Source organism: Mus caroli, chromosome 4, assembly GCF_900094665.2.
Source record: "Mus caroli chromosome 4, CAROLI_EIJ_v1.1, whole genome shotgun sequence".
Taxonomy (NCBI): domain Eukaryota; kingdom Metazoa; phylum Chordata; class Mammalia; order Rodentia; family Muridae; genus Mus; species Mus caroli.
Genome location: NC_034573.1, coordinates 90,515,862 through 90,537,770, shown reverse-complemented (window position 1 = coordinate 90,537,770; position 21,909 = coordinate 90,515,862). Strand labels below are relative to the sequence as shown.

The 21,909-nt window shown below is 41.8% G+C and overlaps 1 protein-coding gene across 6 annotated transcripts in view; it reads right to left on the bottom strand.

Moving 5' to 3' along the window:
- Positions 1-17,865, bottom strand: part of Patj (PATJ crumbs cell polarity complex component) — a 314,627-nt gene extending 296,762 nt beyond the window's left edge. For 2 of the 6 annotated variants that reach the window (XM_021159452.2, XM_029475856.1), the window contains exons 1-6: positions 17,764-17,865; positions 8,206-8,261; positions 7,940-8,106; positions 4,492-4,686; positions 2,664-2,803; positions 852-1,047 (exon numbers count right to left, since the gene is read on the bottom strand). In XM_021159452.2, the coding sequence (XP_021015111.1) occupies positions 852-1,047; positions 2,664-2,803; positions 4,492-4,686; positions 7,940-8,106; positions 8,206-8,227 (720 nt within the window). In that variant the 5' untranslated portion in view covers positions 8,228-8,261; positions 17,764-17,865. Of the gene's footprint in view, positions 1-851; positions 1,048-2,663; positions 2,804-4,491; positions 4,687-7,939; positions 8,107-8,205; positions 8,262-10,980; positions 11,029-17,124; positions 17,460-17,763 lie in introns of those variants that run through there. The other 4 variants (XM_029475854.1, XM_029475855.1, XM_029475852.1 and 1 more) reach the window with 4 other exon arrangements.
- Between the last annotated feature and the right edge of the window lie 4,044 nt (positions 17,866-21,909).

Here is a 21,909-nt window from a genome sequence, read left to right as displayed (position 1 = left end):
AAAAAAAAAAAAAAAAAAAAAAAAAAAAAAAAAAAAGTAAGACTTATGCCAAGGCCTGGAGACTCATACATGCAATCCAGTATTTGCAAGGCAGAGGCAGGAGGATCACAACTTTAAGAGCATCCTGATCTCCAAGGAATTCTAGCCCAGTCAGAGCCACACAGTGAGATCTTATCTTGAAACAAACCAACTAACAAACTACAACAACAATAAAACAGACAGTTTTCATTCTGAAGACACACAACAAAGTCTGCAAAATGTTGACTGTTTCAGAGTGGAATCTGATTTTCTTTTTAAGCTTATGTGAAAAATTATGGCAATAATTATATAAAAGCAATAACCTAGTCATAAAATTCTATTATAACTCATAAATATGAGGTATTTAAAATAAATATCCACATCTTCCTTAAGACAGTTAGCAGTAAACTTCTAGTGAAACCTCTGAAACTCAGGCATGCTGGCACACACCCATAATCCTACACTCATGAGGCTGAAACAAGAAAAACTGTGAGTGGACTATAACAGGTGTCCCCTTTTCCCCTCACATACACACATTAACTAGCTATGTTAATCAAAGAACACAAGACATCTCAGCATCAAATAAGTTACAAATAATATCCAATTTGGCCTTTATATTAAATAATAATCTTCAATAAGGAAACCAACCAGACATTAAAAAGACAAAAACAAAACCAACTCCCTTAACAAACATCTTGTAATGCTGCCATTTGGGGACATAATCATCTTTCTTGACCTACAATAATGAAAAGGACTTCCAAATGAATACCAACTATTCTTACCGTAAATAACCTAATTTAGAATGTAATTGTAGCGCCAAGCTTTTGACCCACCGATTCTGGCAGAGTTGTATCAGCTGAGCTGGTGGATGCTCGGCCCTGTGTGTGGCCCACTTCCCTGGCCACAACCAGCCGCAGAGATCCAGAGTCTTGTTGTAGTAATGCAATCGCCTGCTGATGGGAAATATTCTGATCCAATGGGGTGTCATTAATGGCCAAAATCTGGTCATTTTCCTTCAATCTGTGATCCCTAACAATACAAGAAAAGACGAATTTAGTACTGTAACAACCTGAAGGTGCACACAGGGCTGGCCGTGTGTCTTTCTATGCATCAGGTGTTCTACTAGAAGACATGCACTCAGCCACTGTGTCTTTCTATGCATCAGGCACTCTCCTAGCAGATATGCTTCTCTTCCACCAGCCTTCCTTATGTTAACATGACCATTTTACACAAGACACTAAAACGTGTAGTTAAATTAAATCACACGAGCAAGACTATACAATGAGAGAGAAAAAGCAACATTTAGCCTCAGACTACAAGACGTTTTGACTAACGAGCCTCTAACAACAGACTTTTTGCCCAGATAACTTGTCTCCCAGGTGTTGCATGTATTCAATTTCAGTTTCATGTACAGGAAAGATTTTGGATGACAAGATATCATCAGTGGCATTCAGAAAGGTCTCTGCTATGGTTTCAATGTCTGTGCCCCCAAACTCCAATGGAAATGCAATTTCTACTATAAAGATTCCTGAGGTGGGACTTTTAAGGGATGATCAGGTTGTAAGGCTAACCACTCATGGATAAGATTGGTGTAGTCACACAAGGGTGGGTCTAGTCCTTTGTTGCCCTGCTTCATCCTGCCTCCCACCATGTGATGAAAGAGCCAAGAAGCTCATGCAGTTAGACACCTTGGCGGGGACGTCTCAGCTTCCAGAGCTGTAAGCCCTATTATCACAAGTTCTGAAACCTGTTCTGAAACAAGTTCAGGTACTCAGATATAGCAAAATGAACTAAGGCTGAGCCTCACAATCATCTTCTGTGTAGCCCTGGCTGTCCTGGAACTCACTCTGTAGACCAAGCTGGCCTTGAACTAAGAAATTCACCTGCCTCTGCCTCCCATGTGCTGGGATTAAAGGCGTGCGCCACCACGGCTGGCCTCACAACCATCTTTTAAAGGAACTGAGAAGTAGGAGCTGAATGTAAGGACAATATATTCTTATCAGCACTTCCCAACGTGATTTAGAAAACTTATAGACAGATGCTGTTTTTAAAAAGTTAGTTGTTGCCAGAAGACGGAAGGAGCTAGGAGTGGCTGTTACCATATACACAGGATGGGAACTTCTTTTCTCGTTGATGAAACTTTCTAAAGTTTCCACTGTCTCTAGGGTAGTGGGGATGACTGCAAACGCTGAGTATATTAAACACCACTTCAAAATGGTCGTTTATACTGTTTCAATTATATCCCAATAAATCTAGTATTTTAAATGTTGAGTTAGAGAGACTAGAAGTAATCATCTATAAACAGAAAACAAATTTGCTAAGAACAAAAACAAAACATTATTGACAGAATTTTCTAATCATATCCTGCACCGTTGCAATTATTCCAACAGGAACATCTGAACAGTGAACTCAGGAAATGAGTCCTAAACCAAAGACTAGAAATGGAGGGACAAAGACTTTATGCTGAGCCCTTCAAAATCAGCAGCAGGTGCAGCGTGGAGAGGGCAGGGTCAGGAAGCTCTAAAGAGCCAAGCAGCACCAAGGCTAATGTTACTGTGTGTACTGCTTCTTTCTTACTCTTTACAGTAGCTCTTCAGAGCTGTCAGGAAAACAGGAACCAAGTGCAGACGGAGCCTCCTCCTCACCTGTCTGCTGCACTCCCGGGATGGACTTCCTTCACAAAGATATCAATTAATCGCAGGCTTCGGCTTCTCAGAGCCACCACACTGAACCCAAGGCCTCCAGTGGAAGGACGCTCAATATCTATATACTCAACGTGCCGGCCCTAAAGAAGGGGGAAGGGTGGAAAAACAGAAACCCATGATGTGCATTTAAATATCACCTTTCCACAGAACTGAAGCTGCTCAGCACACGACAGCTTCTGAGTCATCACTGTCAGTCCAAACATGCTCAGCAGCCGGCTAATATGCAGGTCCTGGGAACCGTTTATCTTCATTGTTTTCAGCCAAGTACACAGAGAACAGCATTGAGAAGCATTTACAATTCATCCACATTAGAAGATAGAATCTGGGCTGGACAAAAACCGAAAACAAACGCCCTTTCCCACAGTAAACGCTCAGTTACTATGTACATAAATGTCTTTAACTTCTCTTGATATAAAACACATTTCTAAACAGGAGAGTAAGTCAGCTATACCAGAAGCACACTTGTGCTCAGCCCAGTCAGAACCCACAGCACTGGTTTAAATTCTACTGCAATGACCTGATACTCCACTCACTCGGTCATTTCTGCAGTTACTGAGTCCGAGGATGCAGGCTATTTTATAGCTTTAGTTAACAACATGTACAATAGGAGAGCTTCCTCAACATAATCAGATCGCAAGGGCAGCACACAGAGCACACGGAGCTTAGAGTATTCTTCACTACCGCAACTTGAAACAAATTCTTTTATAATCTCAAACCCAACTTCAGGTGTCTGCTTGTTTTCCTCTCTGGGTTTTCTAAGACACAGCTCTCTATGTCCTCCATGTGCTCAGGAACTCACTATGTATGCCATATGGCCTGGGACTCACAGAGATCCTCCTGCCTCTACCGGAATGAATAGGCGTGAACCTCCAAATCTGGCTTTTTTTTGTTTTGTTTTGTTTTTGTTTGTTTTTGGCTTTTTCGAGACAGGGTTTCTCTGTGTAGCCCTGGCTGTCCTGGAACTCACTCTGTAGACCAGGCTGGCCTCGAACTCAGAAATCCACCTGCCTCTGCCTCCCGAGTGCTGGGATTAAAGGCGTGTGCCACCACTGCCCGGCTTAGCTTTTTTTTTTTTTTAATTGACTTTATTTTTAATTATGTGCATGGGTATTAGCCTGTGTGTGGATATGTGCATGTGAACTGCCTGCTGAGGCCAGAAAAGGGTTTGGATACCTAGCGTTAGAGCATCTGTGAGCTACCCAATGTGGGTGCTAGGAACCAAACTCAGTCTTTGGTAAAATATTCTATATTTTCTTTTAAAATTCAAAAACTTCAATTGTCTATCATTTACTTTTTGGCAGGTATTAGGGGATACAGTTAAATTATCCATTCTAATGGTTTTCTAGATTTTCTAAATTATATTAATTTATAATTCACAAATTCTGATAGAAAATTAAAACAAACTTTCTTATGGAGTTCAGTGTTTGTTTGTTTTCTTTTGTTCTTCTTTTCTCTTCACACAGGGTTCCACTATGCTGCTCGCTCAAGCTGGCCTCAAACTGGAGATCCCCCTCCCTCAGCCTGCGGAGTGTTGGGCTGCAGGCTTTGACAGCAAGCTTTGACAGCATACCCTATTCTGCTGTATTTAATTACAGGTTCCAACACACAAGTTAGAAGTACTGTCAATTCCTCTTAACAAGATAAAAATACAAGCAAAGAAATACATAATGTCATATACTAAGGCAAAAATGAATAAGTATAAGTCTTCTTTTTAAACTGAAACAGAAAAAAAAAATTAATAAAGCTCCATGACAAGATATAACCTTACCTGAGCCATCTGCTGAATGACTGAGTTAAAGTCTTCACTTCCTGACTTTTGAGTCCAGGGCAACAATTCAGATGCAGTCACATTACTACAAGGCCTGTGGGTATTCCCGTTTGTAATGGAACCATCTGTGAACACTAGCAAGCCCTTGCGAGAAAAGTCAAAGTTGGCTGAGCAATCTGAGGGGATGTGGCTAAGCTGTTGGAGAGAATGACAAGAAAATCATCAGCAGAAATCTATAAAAGAAACCATTTCTATCTATCACATTACATGTATAATTTATGTACATATTAAAGAAATAAGAGGCTAGGCGTGGTGGCACATGACTTTAAGACCAGTACTCAGAAACAGAAGCAGGAGGACATCTTTCAGTTCAAGGCCAACCTAGTCTACAGTTAGCAAGATCAAGGCCAACCAGAGCTGCAGAGTGAAACTCTGTCTCATAAAGGAAGGAAGGATGGGAGGAAGAAAGGAGGGAGGGAGGGAGGGAGAGAGGGAAGGAGGGAGGGGGGAAGGGAGGGAAGAAGGGGAGAAAGCAAAAGACATTAGAGGTAGTGTGTGTGTGTGTGTGTGTGAGAGAGAGAGTGTGTGTGTGTGTGTGTGTGTGTGGGTGCATTGACATGACTCAGCAGTTCCTAGCACCCAGGTCAGGAAGTCCACAACCGCCTGTAATTCTGACACCAGAGAATCTGACACCTCTGCACCACCACCACCCCACACATACAAGCTCTACTCCCACGTACATTAATTAAAAACAAATTAGGTACCTATCAACAAATCAGTGTGTTCTTAAGGCTAGAGCTTTTTAGTATTACACAAAATGTTTACATTTAAAATTTGTTCTTGATATACTAAGTATGTAAGACACTGGGCCATTTTATATTTATCTGTATATCTTCATGGAGGAGGCACAAAGGATCCACAGTGGGCAACAACGGCACTCACAGCAACAGTGTTTAATCAAGGTTTCTTCTTCTTTTTTTTTTTTTTTTTTTTTTTTTTTTTTTTTGGAAAAAGGTTTTTTTTTCTTTTTTTTTTTTTTTTTTTTTTTTGGTTTTCTGAGACAGAGTTTCTCTGTGTAGTCCTGGCTGTCCTGGAACTCACTCTATAGAAATCTGCCTGCCTCTGCCTCCCAAGTGCTGGGACTAAAGGCGTGCGCCACCACCGCCCAGCTTAATCAATGTTTCTAAGAACAAGGTACTAGACCCAAGATTCCTGCATGTAGATCATATTATCTCACTGTGTAGAGATAGACCAAGATTCCAGCATGTAGAAAGGCTACTTAAACATCTAAAGATGAACATCCAGCATTATAAGAAGCAGTTTTTTTTTTAAATATTATTTGATACAAATGCTAACATAGCAGATCAAAAGCCACATTAATAACAAATGTCAAGGGGGCTGTAAAGGTGTCTCCCCGGTTAAGAGCACTTGCTACTCTCCCAACAGATCTGGGTTGGCTTCCCAGCACACACACAGTGGTTCACAACCATCTGTAACTCTACCCTAGGAAATCCAAAACCCTCTGCTGGTCTCCACAAGCATCAGGCACACACAAGGTGCACAGATCTATAAAATATAAACAAAGTATCCACACATACCTTTAAAAAAAATAAATGTGAAGACAGTGCCTTTTATGTATGACAAAGAGCTACGCCCACGGAATCCTTACAATGTAGTCACTAAACAAGATCTACATATTGATACTGCCAGCTAAGTCCCGACATGGATAGGGTAAATGTCAGAGGCCCCACCCTAGATGAATCACAGCCAGTTAATGGCTGCAAAGGGAGACTCAGTCTTCTGCAGAGACAGCCTCGATAGGTTATTTACTCCCAAGTGGTCATCCCTAAACCCATATAATTCTGAGCGACACCAAATGGGCTCAGCAGGCTACATTTTCGTATACATATGTGTATGTATATGAATATATACATAATAATTTAAAAAGCCGTCATGAAGTTTAGAGGGAGTAAAAGGGGGACATGGAAGAGGTTGGAAGTGTCAGAGTGTTAGGTGGAACTATGATAAATTGAGTACTTATGTAAGAAATTCTCAACAAATAAAAAGGGCCTGACATAGCAGCACACATCTTTAATCCTAGCACTTTGGAGGTATAGCCAGGTGGAGCTCTGTAAGTTCCAGTACAGCCAGGGCTACACAGTAAGAGCCTGTCTTAAATAAATAAGTGATTAATAATAAAAATTAAGGCTTTGAAAAAAGAATGTCAAAGCTAAACAAGATCAAGCTAAGATCAGTCAACATTCCAACAGGCAGCATTAACTGGACTCAATGAGTTTAAAAAAAAAAAAAAAGATGTGGATGAAGGGATGAAGCAGGGAGCGGATATAGCAGAAGGACCTGGGAAAAGGGGGTAGAAGCTGGAGGAAATGTGTTCAAGGTTCAAGATACATTGTTTCCTCTCGAGTGAAACTGTCAAAAAATTAATAAAAGGCACTCTATCAATAAATAAATGGCAAGGGTCAAGAGAGGGCTCTGAATAAAGGTGCTTGCTATACAATCCTGATAACCTGAGCTCAGAGTTTTGGAACCCATGCAGAGGTGGAAGGTGAGTGACAATACCAGAAAGTATCCTCAGCCTCCACATGGACCCTCCCACACAAACACATACACACAGCATATGGACCCTCCCACACAAACACATACACACAGCATATACCCCACATAGACCCTCACACACACACATATACACAGCATGTACTCCACATGGACCCTCACACACACACACATACACACAGCATATACTCCACATGGACCCTCCCACACAAACACACACACAGCACATACACATGAAGATCAATTAGTATACTCGTTCTTTAACAAGGAGAAAGAGAAAAGGCAAGGTGCTTTAATAGATAGAGGCACTTACTGCCAAACCTGATGACCCAAGTTGGATCTCTGAAACCCTCATTGCCTAAGGAGGGAATCAATTTGCAACCCCCCCCCACACACACACATACAGACACACACACTACATACATACATACATATATATATATATATATATATATATACACACACACACACATAACTCATACAAAAATGTATCAAAAATGCTAAATAAATAGACAATAAATGCCAAGAGCTGAGAATGGAGCACAGTGGTAGATAGAGTTCCAGCATACACAAAGCCTCAACTCAAACTCAGCACGATGGAAGATAGAAGGAAGGAAGGAAGGAAGGAAGGAAGTTAAAGCTATTTTATAACTTTGAAGAAAATGTTGAGATTTTAAAGCATTTGGTTTTTACAAATTTATCATATCCCATAGCCTAGCATAAACTTCATCAATATTTATACCATCCACAGATGCTATCCACAGCTTTCAGGCCCCACACAGCTTTTGCTAATCTAAGAGTCGCAATCCTCTGAGCTCCTCCTGTATTCCTGCTTGTCGGAATCCACCCAGGTCAGGCCGGCTGAGCGACTTACCTGTCCCTTCAGCTGCTTGATGGACTGCTGCAGTGTAAGGATCTGGTTGAAGAGGGGGCTCTTCAGGGTCTCGTAAAACGCAGACAGCTTCTCGTTCTGCGTCGTGTCTCCCTTCTCCTGCAGCTTCCCTCTCAGGCGATCCAGGACCTGCAGGACCTGCATTTTCTCTTAGTTGGAGAAAGGTGATCAGAGCTCAAGTCAGACACCATCTCACAATCCATTTTTGAATCATTACATAACACAATAAAAATATATAGCTTCTATACCTGCAGCAGGGTTTTCAGGCATTTTGGGATATTCTTTTCAATCACTTCCAAAAAGCCTAAGGGAAAAAATTAACTTTCATTACAGATGTCTGCTGTTTCCCCTATGGGGAAACTAAAGCAAACTTCAAGAACGTTCTTTATTAAGACTGTACTGGGTGAAATTCAAACTAAAACCACAATAAGGCACTAAGGCGTATCTACTCAGATGAGGAAATTTTAACAAGACCAGAGTGAGTGTTGGCAAGGCTGAAAGGCACATCATGCCAGAAAGAAAATAAAATGACACAGTCCCTTGGGAAAAGTACTTGATATTTTATTTTTACTTAATTTTTATAGTTTAAATCATAAGTAGTTTCTTTTTTTTTTTCTTCTTCTTTTTTCTTGTGCTTTTGTTTTTTTTTTGAGGCAGGGTTTCTCTGTGTAGTCCTGGCTGTCCTAGAACTCCCTGTTTAGACTAGGCTGGCCTCGATCTCATACATATCTGCCCGCCTCTACCTACTGAGCACCAGTATTAAAGATGTGCGCCACCACCACCTGGCATCATAAGTAGTTTCTTATAAAGTTAAAAAGTACTAATTATATAACCCACTCCTTCTGCTTAGAAACATTTACCAAGAGAAACGAAAAAAATATGACCCATATGTGAGAGTACACAGCACTATTTGTAAAAGGTCCCAAGTAGGAATTCTCAAGATGCCCAATCACAGACAAGTGGATAAACTAACAAGCGTTCTAATACTCTTGGGAGGGGGGGGGGTCGCTGACACAACTGTTAAGGATGAACCCGGAAACTACTCTGCTGGGGATGGGAGGCGGGGGAGTGGCTTGGGTGGCAGAGTCCATGACAACGCAGGACACCTCAGGTCCCATCCCTAGTACCACATATAAAACACATTACTATGGTGCGTGATAATCCCAACACTTGGGAGGACTGGACAGGACAGGACAGGAGAATCAGGAATTCAAGGCCAGGTTAGACTACGAGGGATATGTGTCAACAACACAACCAACAAGGCTGTCATCAGCATTGGTAAAGGTCCAAGTGGTCCATGAAAGTGTTCCCCAGTGTGAAAATTCCCCCAAGGACCTGTGAACAGGACATCTCAGAAACACTTCTCAGCATCAGAATTGCACAGGTCTGGCAACAGTAAACAGGCAGCTACACAAACAGGACACCCAGCATGGCACCATCCTTCTCCATACCAGCACAGAGCCCCAAACCACCAGTCTGATGGCCATTAATCTAGCAAGATCAATAAAACAAAAAATGAAAGCTCAAAATTGTAGGATGCCATTGTTATAGCTGAATGTCAGCCTGGCATGTTCTAGTTCATCAGAGAATAACAAGAACCTGGACTGCAGATGTCTCTGATAAGAAGGCGGAGAGGACAAATCTACATGATCTTTTAGAAGGACAAATGTAGACGTGTACATTTAATTTACATTCTCTTTCCCCAGAATTTCAATTTCTGAGTGGGTAGCGCTTGCTCGTTTTATATATATATATATATATATATATATATATATATAGAGAGAGAGAGAGAGAGAGAGATGTATATATATATATATATGTATATATATGTGTACGATATATGTATACATATATCGGCACAATGATGTATGCACATGAGTAGTTTTTACGCTCTTTTTCATAGAGAAACTCCTGCAAACGTCAATTCTCACTAGTCACGGAAATGATGACTAAGTCAGAGTATACTGAAGAGAAAAAGAAAAAAAAAAAAAAAACAAAACACAGCATGTGGCTCTCTCCTTCAGCCTCCGGATGCTACCTGGCTGTAGTCCTCTTAGCAAATACACTTTAACCGAGGTCTTTATCTTAAAAAGTCAGGCACAGTTTGAGAATCCATGGAGTCATGGGCATGGCTGGCTGCAAAACAGACGACAGAGACACTTTTGGTTTACCCAAGTAAAGAAAAGCTTATGAAAGAAAGGCTTCCAAGACAGAGAAGTTTTCCTTGAGTACCAGGCCAGCAAGACCCAATCTGAAAGGAAATACATAAAAATAAAACTAAAGTAAGCATGTAAAAACAAATGTAAAAAGAAAGAAAGAAAGAAAGAAAGAAAGAAAGAAAGAAAGAAAAAAAGAAAGAAAGAAATTCATTTAGAAAAAAATGTATATATATATATATCAGAATTTTCCAGGTTTTTTTTTTAAAGTATGGAGCTTTAAAAATAAAAAAGTGTCTTCATGGACTTAAAAGCACATATTTTCAAGGCAATTATTAGAAGCAGATCATCACCACAGTCTAGGCCTCTGGACCACCCCAGTGTGGTGGATCAGACCCTTGTGCACACTAAGCTCGTACTATGCAGTCCACCTACATGCCTAGCTCCATCACATCTTCTTAAAAGCCGTAACTATGCACCTGCAGGTCATGTTTGGTTACCATGTGATTAAAAACCTAATTCAACAGGGCAGGCTATGTGATCCTGACTACAATGAACTAGAGAATAAATCTTCTCTAAATCTGAGAGATTTGTGGTTCTACAGGATGTCTCTAATGGCCAGCAAGTATTCTTTGCATTTCATTATTCTCTCCTGCTCAAGGGAACATATTCCTGGCATCAAAACCATTTGCTTACCAACAAACCACTTGCTATTCAAAATAAGCGTGTTCTGAGACTGAATTTTACTTCGATGGACAATAAGAATTTCAGTAAGAGGCTGTAAAAATGCACTCAGGAGTAGTTTCCTATATCGACACTTCAAGCATGTTGGCAGTGTTCCGTCAAGTGAGGGGAAGTGACATTTACCTGCTGGCTAGGGCTCCTCCAGCAGAGACAGCTATCTGCATCTCACTCCTGAAACAGGCACAGTTGGAATTGAGTGACATCTTGAATCCATGTAAGAACTGAGCATGCTGGGAAATCTACCTTTTGTATAAAACAGGAAAACTGTACAACATGCACAAGTGTTGCGAAACACAGCACTTAAGGGATATTTGGGTTATTTTCATACTTCTGTAAGACAGAAACGTGTGCATTGGGGAATTTTCTAGAAAAAAAAATTAGGAAGCAATAGTTATTGCTTCCAGAAAATAGAAAAGAGGAATATAAAAGTTAGCCTTTGAGGACTGAGGTTAGAACTCAGTGATAGAGCGTGCATGCATGAGATCCTGGATTCAATCCCCAATACCAGAGAAAAATAATAACAAAAATTAGTCTCTTTTACTTTATAGATTTTGGGGTTGTTTGAATTTTTATTAAAAAAATACGGAGTTATGATTTTAGTTCAGTGGTAGAATAGCATGTGAGACTCTTAAGTTTTATTCTCTCCACTACAATAAAAATAAACAAAAACCAGTACTAACTTTATAATTATAGAACAGTGGTAAAAGTGTCAGATGTGGTGCCACATACCTGTAATCCCAGCACTCAGGAGGCCAAGACAGGAGGATTCAAGTTTGAGGACAGCCTGGGCTACACAGTAAGACCCTATCTCAGGGGGACAAAAAAAATCCAAGAAAAATTAAGGCCAAAAAAGGCCAACACTTTTCAGACTTCTGTTGGCTCCTGAGACTTCAATTTCCTACTAACCAACATCTGCTCATCTATCTGGGATTTGGGGAAGTAAGGTCACTGGCTATCTTGCTGGGAAAGCACAGGCACTCACTGAAGTGCGCATTTCAACTGGACTTTTAAACCTGGGTGGTTCACAACTCCACAGCTCACTGAACCAGGAAGCTTGAAAAATATCCATGAGTTTAATATAATATTACATATAAAGTCTTAATGAAGTTCTTAAAAAAAAAAAAAAAGTCCACTTCCTTCAGAGCCAGGGGTCAGGATTTATCCTGGTCCCTTTGTCCTCAAAGCTCAACATTTCCTAGGTACTCGTTAAATAATAAACAGAATCCAAACCAAAGAGTGCCATCAGAACTCGGTACAGGCTGTCACGCAAAACAAACAAGTGTTACAGTAGCATTAAGGGCCCATTAAAGGAAAGCTATTTGCTCTGCTCAGGGGAATGGCATCTCTGGCCTGGGTGGAGACTTAACATTCCAGTTGGGAGATCAATCATCTGGGTTAGGGACCAGACTCAGGAAGGCTTGATCCTCCTTAATCCATCCTGAAGAGATAGGAGGAATAACTATCCCTAATGCCAGGAAGCTCTGTTAGGTCTGTCCTCCCAAGCACCACTCAGAGGCACAGTTTTTTCCTGTCCCTCCCTTCTTTTTTCTTTGGATGCTGGCCAAAGCCTAAAAATGCCTTTTCTGTATTTTAGGGTTCTTACTCTTTCTCTGGAGGCCCCCCTCCTCTTTTTGTCACAAGACTGTGTGGCTGGACTCCATGACTCAGTCTAACAGTAGGAATTCTTCTCTTCCTCTTCTCCATCTGACCCCTCTGGGCAGCCGCCTGGGTCTACAGCTGGCTCTCCTTGCAATGTTTTTCTTTTACACTCTAATAAAACTGTCCTCAAGCTTCCTTCAGAGCCCATCCTCAAATTCTTTCAATAACGATACTATGAACTCCAAGAGGGAAGTACACCAATTCCCTTGGTGACATGTAGCAACTCTGCCGGGACACCCCAAAATTCCCAGGAATACAAGGTTTCCTACAAAGGCCTGGTGAAAGCTTTCCTAAACCAACTGAATATAAAAAAATTAAATGTCCCCATTGTCAAGACACCCCATTCCTAGAATGTAAGAAAAGCAATTGTAGAATGCTAAAGCTGCATATGGAGAAAATATTGAAATCCAAGCTGAAAGATACCATGAGAAAAATCATGTTAGTTCCTCAGAGTGCTTCAGTTCGCAAGATTCATATCTTATCACGGAAACACTCTCAAGAGTCAATTCCTAACAGTACTCTCTCTGTAATTTGTTTCATTTTGCAGAAGTTAAACTGCTCTGTGTATCATTCTGTTGGTGACAGTCCCCCTCCACCACAAGCAACAAGCCACAAATCTGAACAATTTTCACTCACATTAAGTCTCTGATATGTTTTTAATGGATGCTGCAATCACAGACCTCCATTAACAGGACCCAAATGTTCAAAATCCACTAACAACAGCTACCCCCTCAATGCTTCCCTGTTTCTCCATATGCAGACTGTGCCCTCATGAGTCTCTAGGAATTATGGTCATACCATATTTTAGAATTCAAAACAACCTAGTGAACTGACAAGCAAGGCCATCTTAGGTTTTGGACACCCTTTCCACTGATGTCTATTCTTGATTCAAACACATGCAGGCTGATGTGAAGGATTGCTAAGAGGTTCCGGCTAACCTAAATCAAACTGAGTTCCAGGTCAGCCTGGGCTACATAGAAGACCCTGTCTCAACTTTTCCCAGAATGAGAGAGAGAGAGAGAGAGAGAGAGAGAGAGAGAGAGAGAGAGAGAACATATTTGTCTGCTGCTGAAGTAACTATTTTAGCATCTATTCAATACAACCCTGAGCCATCCTGTATAACATTATCCAACTGATGTTCTGAATGTCTTATCACCTGTAGTTCATAAGTCCGGAACACTCAAGTAAAACACAAGGGGACATGCTAATGAAAACATGGAGGAACCACAGATGTCACTGGGAATGAGCTTCATAGGAGAGGAAATATCAAATGCTCATGACCTTTTGGGCAAATAACTAAAATTAAGAAGAAATTTCAACTTGAATGGACACTTGGTGGTTCACAAGCTAGGTGCACCCTAACCTTTAACATTCATTTATCTCATCTCGCTTTCCTTCCAAAGTTAGTAAAAATTTGAGAGAAAAAAAAAAAGAATTCAGAAAAGAAACTTTCAAAAACATCTAATTGTTGAGAGGGCTAAATAAAATTTGGCCTAGCACACAGCACACACTCAAGAAAAACTACTACTGTTAGTATTTCTTTTCAATCAAAATTATATAACATTTTGAAATTTCAAAGAAGTTAATGTCATTTGTGGTTTTGCTATGTAATCAATACTGAGAAGATTAAACAATAAAACTTTTCATCAGTTCAATCAATACAAAACAAGTGATCAAGAAATGGCCTATAGGGCTGGTGAGATGGCTCAGTGGGTAAGAGCACCCGACTGCTCTTCCAAAGGTCCAGAGTTCAAATCCCAGCAACCACATGGTGGCTAACAATCATCCGTAACGAGATCTGGCGCCCTCTTCTGGAGTGTCTGAAGACAGCTACAGTGTACTTACATATAATAAATAAATAAATCAATCTTAAAAAAAAAAAAAAAGAAAGAAATGGCCTATACATTGTTTTGTTTGTTTTGTTTTTTGAGACAGGGTCTTACCATGGAGCCCTGGTTGGTACAGAACTTGCTAACTAGGCCAGACTGGCCTGGAACTCACAGAGATACTTCTGTCTCTACCTCCTGAGTGCAGGGATCAAGATGGGCGCCACCGTGCCCAGCCTATAAATTGGGATTTTTAAGTTACTTTAAGGCCAGCATGGTGGCTCACAACTGTACCTAGCATTCCATGGCAAGAGGATGTTGAGTTTGAGGTTACTGTCTCAAACACAAGTCAGCTTACACTGGAGTACTGACACCTCCAAACATCATACCCTGCTGGAGGGTAAATACAAATTAAATCCTTACCTAGTTAGTTAGTGTCTCCTCTCAGAAATAGAATGTGAGCCACAAATGTCATTTTAAAATTTCTGACCAGGGCTAAAGAGATGGCTGACCAGTTCAGTGTGAATACTGTTCTTACAGAAGACCCAAATTCAGTTTCCAGTGCCCATGCAAGGCTCTCCCCTGGCCTCCCTCCACAGGCACTCACACATAACCACACATACATGTGATTCTAAAAATAATAAAAAGAACCAGCCAGTGCTGCTGCACACCTTTAATCTCAGAGGAGGCAGAGGCAGGTGTATCTTTGAGTTCCAAGCCAGGTCTACAAAGTGAGTTCCAGGACAGCCAGGGCTATACAGAGAATCCCTATTTTAAAAAACAAAAAATAAAAAACAAGGTTGTTTCTGATAGTATCATATAAAAGACAAAATTAGGGTTGGCGAGCTGGCTCAGCAGTAAGAGAACTGGTTGTGCTTCCAGACGACTAACGTTCACACCTTCGATCCCACAAGACAGCTTACAACTGTCTATAACTCCAGTTCCAGGGGACCTTATCCACATGCAGGCCAAACAACAATGAACATAAAATAGAAAAATAAATTTAAAACATAAAAAAAAACTTAAAAAAGACAAATTTAACTTTAATATGTAAACTTAACTTAATCCAATATATACAAACCATCACTTAAATATGCAAATAATATAAAAATAAGATAGCTTAAACTTCCTTTATACTCTCTTAGGATCTAGTGTGCATTTCACACTTTCCACACATTCATTCCAAAGAGCCCTGCTTTCACTTGTGCCAGTGTTTCTGCAACAAAGTACTGACCTATTAACCTAGACTTTTTCGGAAAGAGCTTGGCAATGTTTTTAGCAAAGGCTTTTTTGCGTCTCAGCTCAGTTTCTAACTATCCAGATAAGAATGCTTACAGGCTTGCCTTCTTCCTGATTGCATCTGAGCTGAGTCAAGCGGGAGAACAACTGCTTGCTGTGACAGACAACACAAGTTCTACAACTGTTTCCTTTCAGCCTCTTCAAATCTCAGGCAGATCGTTTCCAAATGGAGGACCAGCGGGAGTGGACCAAGGCTTATGCTTAAACTCTAGCAGGTCCTCAGCACCACAAGGCCCTGGCTTTCTGTCCTCAGCACCAATAAAGACATACAAATGAACGCAAGCACTACACACCCTTCCATTTGCAACAGAATCTACACTAGGAGCTCCAAAAGACATCCAAATCTATACAAAAATCCCAGTTTAAGAAAAAAAATTAAGTAGCAATGGTTATGTGACTTCAAATATTAAGGCAGACTGACTAGCTTTTTTTCTCAAGGAATTTAATGCTCCCACCAATATGAGGAAAGACTTCAAGGAACTAACCCCTTTTTGTGACTTCCCTCAAACTAATGCAAATTTGTTAAAACTTTTACAAAGCAAGTAAGTTCAGGCTGCTTGGCTGTTTGACCTGCGAATAATTATTAACCCCCCTGTAAGAACTGGGAAACACTGGACTGTCTCAAAAATTCAAGGTTTTAAAAGTGAATTCAACATAAGAAAACACAGACACTTTTATCTTTAAAAATACAAAGTGGAAGAATGGAGTCATGTGATTTGTTTACTTTTTCTCATCAGTGAAATGGGTTTCTGGTTGCTGCTAGATCCTTTTTTTCTTCCTTTAATTCTTTGACCATGTCAGAGAGATATACAATATATTTTGGTCATTTCCACGTGCACACACATACATCCTGTTCCCCCCTCTCATCCCCCTTCTTTTCCCACCTTCACCTAAGTTGACCTCCAGTTTTCCTGTCAACTGTTTTGTTATGTTCCTTTTTCGAAAATTCCCTCGTTTTCCCTACAATGAATTTATGTTAGCTCCATACAAGCTCAATGGCTGCGGGTAGAACCAAGGGACAGGACCCATCTAGTCAGTATGTGTGTGGTGCTAGATTAGGTCCCCCTCCCCACCAGCCAATAATAATCAGTAAGTGGAGTTCATGAAGACAAAAGTTCAATTCGAGTGACAACTTCATACAACTCAATTTTAAATCAAATCATTATTCTGATGACAAGTCCACTATATGCCACCAGTAATCACATCTAAATTAGTATGGGTACTTCCACATCCGCATTTATTAATGTTCAAAGTATCTTAAAATTTCATTAATCCTTATAAAGGCCGTTAGAGCCCTAAAATAGCAGAAGGTCACAACTTCACCTCCCATTTTCTAACTCTGCAAAATAAATAGATTCCAGTTTTTATCCCACCTCTCCCTACCTCTCCCTAGAAATAAATGGTGAATTGGAAGCCAGGGGAAGGCTCGCAGACCTGGAATGTGGTCTAGCTGTCTCAAAGGAACTAAGATTATGCTAGATACCCGTAAGCTTCTTCATTGAAAACACAATCGTTGGATACGACGACGATGAGACCACAGGTCAGATGCAGGTTAAAGACAATCTAGAGAAATCAGGCCCAGCAAGGTATGGCCTCTGGACCTCGGAGACAAACAAGTTCAAGAGGAATTTGAAGCAGAAGTGGGAAGAGCCCACAGGAGGCAAAGTACAAGGGAACAACAGTCCAGGGAAGATTCCAAGGAGGGGTGGGGCATACGAAAGGTGGGTAAGATGTGGAAATGCGTTCCAGAACTTGATTCCCCGCAGGAATCCTGTAACTTTCCCAAAGACTTAGAGCCACCTCCCCAGCTCAGCAGAGAGAGGCAGGAGGGACGCGAGGCCCACTCGAGGCCAGGTCGATCCCTCTGCTCCTTCCCCTCCCTCCCTCCCACCGACCGCGGGGAGGCTCCGCCCCGCTGCGGGAGGCCGCGGGCCGCTAGATCCGCGAGCACGCGCGATCGCTGCGCTCGCAGGCCGGCCGGCCGGGCCTGGAAGTCCGCGCGGGGCTGGCTGGGTAGGTCGCGGGCCGCCGCTAGGCCTGCGAGCTGCCCAGGGCACTGTCCGTCCGCGGGCTCGGGACGCGGCTCCCGCGCGATCCCCGCTCGGTGCGCCGCGAGCGTTACCTGATCGGGCGACGGCGGGGTGGGAGCCCCGGGGCTGCGGCCACCGACGGCCTCCTCACCTGGCGGAAGTACAGCTGCTGCCCTCACCTGGACGGAAGTGCGGCCGCCTCCTCACCTGGGCGGCTCTCCACCTCGCCGGGGGCTGGGCGGGGCGGGGCGAGCGGGGCTCGAGCCCCCGGGCGGCTGCGCGCCTGTGAAGGGTCCGGGGGACGAGTCGGGCGACCAGCCCTGGAGAGGAGGCCGGAGGCCTTTGCGTCCAGGTACGGAGTTGTGGGCCACCAGCGCTGACCCAAAACCGAGACCCCAAACAAACAAGTCCACTTAGCCCCTAGCCCGAGGCCCCTCTGATCCAGCCTTCTTGTGTCCCTTTTGTTTTCCAGATTTGCTGACTCAATGTAAAAGATCTTAAATGTCAATCTGTGTCCCCGTCATCCTAAGGGTAATTATGAGTGTCTTTCTTATTTAGGATTTTGATGATAAGCATTTACATTATTTAATATAGGCTACTCAAAGGCTAAAGAGAATCAATCATCAGATATCTTACTGAATAAATGCACTATTAGGCACAGTGATTGACGGGGATGAGAGATAAAATGGTATCCTCAAAAGATGAATACAAGCAACAGCAACACGAGGGCATTTGCTGGTTATGCGTTTGATACTTCATGGCTGTGTGATAATTTCAGGGAAATAACATTTGTTAGGCCTTGTAAGAAGGTATGTAATTCCCCCCCCCCCCCGCTAATGTAAGGAATAAAGAGAAGATATCCATTTTCACCTGTCCTGTTCAATCAACATACTATTGGAAACTTATGCCAAAGCAAACAGCGGTCATGGCTGGGTGGTGGTGCACACCTCTAATCCCTATATGCTCTGGGGTTTCAAGTAGTATTGTGAATCCCTGTCTCAAAAAAACACTAAGAATAGAAATAAAGGACACACTAATAGAAAAGAAGCAAGTAAAATGTCATTTGTGGATGTCAGTATTAAAGGTAGAAAATCAAAGATGACTGGACAAGATGACTCAGTGGGTAAAGGAAGGTACTGCCCAAGTCTGATCAACTGTGTTCAAGTTCTATCCCAGGAAGCCATATAGTGAAAAGACCATACCTACTACAGCAAGTTGTTCTTTGAGCTCCATATCCCCCCCCCCCCGCCGCCGCCCCGTGCCCTCTCACACACACAAATGTAAAAAAAAATAAATAAATAAAACAACAACAAAAAAACAAAAACAAAAAACCACATACAAGAGAATTGCTGTGAGTTCAAAATCAGCCTAAGGTACAGAGTGAATTCAGGCCAGCCTGTACTACTGAAGTACATATCAGGACGTACCTTGTCTCAAAAATAAATACAAAGTACATGAATAAATTTTTTAAATCGGTAGCTTTTGATAACAAACAATGGGCTTGGTAAAAAATGAAATCAAGAAAGTAACCCCATTCATAATAAAAAAAAACAAATAAAGAAAACATAACGCTGGTATCTTAGCTTTCTTGCCCGTGAGTGCTGGCTAGTCTTATGGCAGCTTGGCACAAGCTAGAGTCATCTCAAAGGAGGGAACCTCTCTCGAGAAAATGCCTACATAAGATCCAGCTGTAGCGCATTTTCTTAGTGATCTATGGGGAAGAGCCCAGCCCATTGTGGGTGGGGCCATCCTTGGGCTGGTAGACCTGGGTTCTATAAAAATGCAGGCCGAGCAGGCCACTAAGCAGCATCCCTCTATGCTGTCTGCATCGCTCCTGCCTTCAGGTCCCTGCCCTGTTTGAGTTCCTATCATGGTTTCTTTTAGTGATAAACAGTGATATGGAAGTGTAAGCCAAATAAATAAACCCTTTCCTTGCCAACATGCTTTTTGGCCATGGTGTTCTATCTCAGCAGTAGAAACCCAAATTAACAAAAGTTGGTAATAGAAATGGGGTATTGCTGTGACAGCTCTGACCTTGTTGCTTCAGGAAAGATGTGGAAGGACTTTGGAACTTGGTGCAAGAAAAGCCACCAAGTGTTCAATGCATGGTGAGCTATTCTGTGGGATCTTAAAAAGATGTTGGGGACAATGCAGAACATGGAGGCCTGGATTGTGAAGTTTCAGGGAAATTTAAACACTAACCAGGGCCATTTGTTATTTTGAATTAAGATTCTGTGGTTCTGGTTATTTGAATTAAGAGTCTGGTTAACTGGGGATGAAGAAACAACCGTGTTTAACAAGATACCAGAACTACTAAAGTGAAAACTTTGCTTTGTGAGGATAATTAATGCAGGTTAGCTGGAGCTGAGAAATTAGCAGTAATTAAGAAGAGACTAGCATCATTAAGGTAAAATCCTTTGGGAAGTGTTTTCTTAATGCCAATGAGAGGACCTTGGTGCAGTCTCAGTGGCAGTTGAAGGCCGGGGGCTGAGGAGGAGTCATGCAGAAAACTTAAGCCTGCACACTGTAAAAAGAGCCTAGGAGAGGCTATTGGTGGAAGTACAGCCCAGTTGTAGCAAAAGAGCCCAGAAATTTGGAGATGCCAGTACCACGGGATGACCACCAGAATAGCAGCAGCAGTGGTGTGGAGCCAGCTGGAGCCTACAAGACAAAATGTATGTGCTACAGAGGGCAGAGCTGGCGAAGTGACCCAAACCCTTGAAGGAGACCAGGAGATCATGAGTGGACTCCAGACATTGGACATGGAATCACGTATACGGGTGGAGGTTGGATTTGCTTTGTTTAGATTGTGATTGTGCCCTGGTTCTTCCCTGTTGAAGCCAGGGAGAATTTATCTTATTTTTGATTTTACAGGAGCTGACAGTTGAGAGATTAGATTTAAAGAGACTTTAGGCTTTTATAAGAGACTTGGATTTTTAAAGAGGTTGAATTTTAAAGTGCTTGAATTTGTCAAGACTGGGAAGTTTTAACTTGGTAAAATATTTTATACTGCGGTGTTATTGATATGTGATCTTGAGGATGAGCAAGAAAGGAAAGGTTGAGGCTTAACAGTGACGTGTGTCTGCGTCACCTTGGCAAAGTCTGAATTACTGCTGTGATAAAATACTCAGACACAAGCAACTTATCAGGAGGAAGATCTCAGGGAGCTCAAGACTAACCTGGCCACTACAGAGGGTTCCAGGCCAGCCAGAGCTACATAGCGAGACCCTGGGCTCTCTCTGTCTCTGTCATCGCTCTCTGTTTCTCTCTGTCTCTGTCTCTCTCTGTCTCTGTGTATGTGTGTGTGTTTAAAAGCAATATAAGAGAGAAAGAGTTTATTTGGCTCATAATTCCAGGTTGTAGTATATCAGTGTGAGGAAGTCAAGGTGTTGGGTATGGGAAACAGCTAATCACATTCCACTCACAGTCAAAAGACACCAAAGAAGGCTTCTATTTGCAAAGCTCAGAATCCTGTTTAGGGAATTATACCACCCATAATATGCTGATGATTCCCACCTCAATTAATGTAATCAAGATAGCCTCCCCCCCACAGACATGCTCACAGAAAAACCTAGTTTAGATGATCCCTCCTTGAGACTCTTCCCAGGTGATTCTAGATTGTGTCAAGTTGACAACTAAAACTAACCAAGAAACTTGGGACTTAATTTAATGGTGAAAATATTCTCTGCCATGTTATGGAACACTAATGAAAAAAAATTTCAAAGAACAGAGACTCAAATGTTCACAGATTGGGAGAATTAATATTGACAAGCTGTTGATAACACCACCATCAAAGCAATTTATACATTTGATACAATTCATACCAAAATACAATAAAATAATAATTCCTATAATTTCTCTGGAATCACAAGAGACCCAGAGTGGCCAAAGCAATCCTGAGCAAAAGAAATAAAGCTGGAAGAACCCTAAATCCTGGCTCTAAAGTATACTATAAAGCTCTAGCAACTAAAGCCTAAGAATACCAGCTCACAGACCAAAGAACTGCATCCATAGCCAATTGGTCTTCAACAAAGGTGTCAGAAACAAAGATGGGAGAGAGAGCAGTGTCTTAGTCAGGGTTTCTATTCCTGCACAAACATCATGACCAAGAAGCAAGTTGGGGAGAAAAGGGTTTATTCAGCTTACACTTCCATACTGCTGTTCATCACCAAGGAAGTCAGGACTGGAACTCAAGCAGGTCAGAAAGCAGGAGCTGATGCAGAGGCCGTAGAGAGATG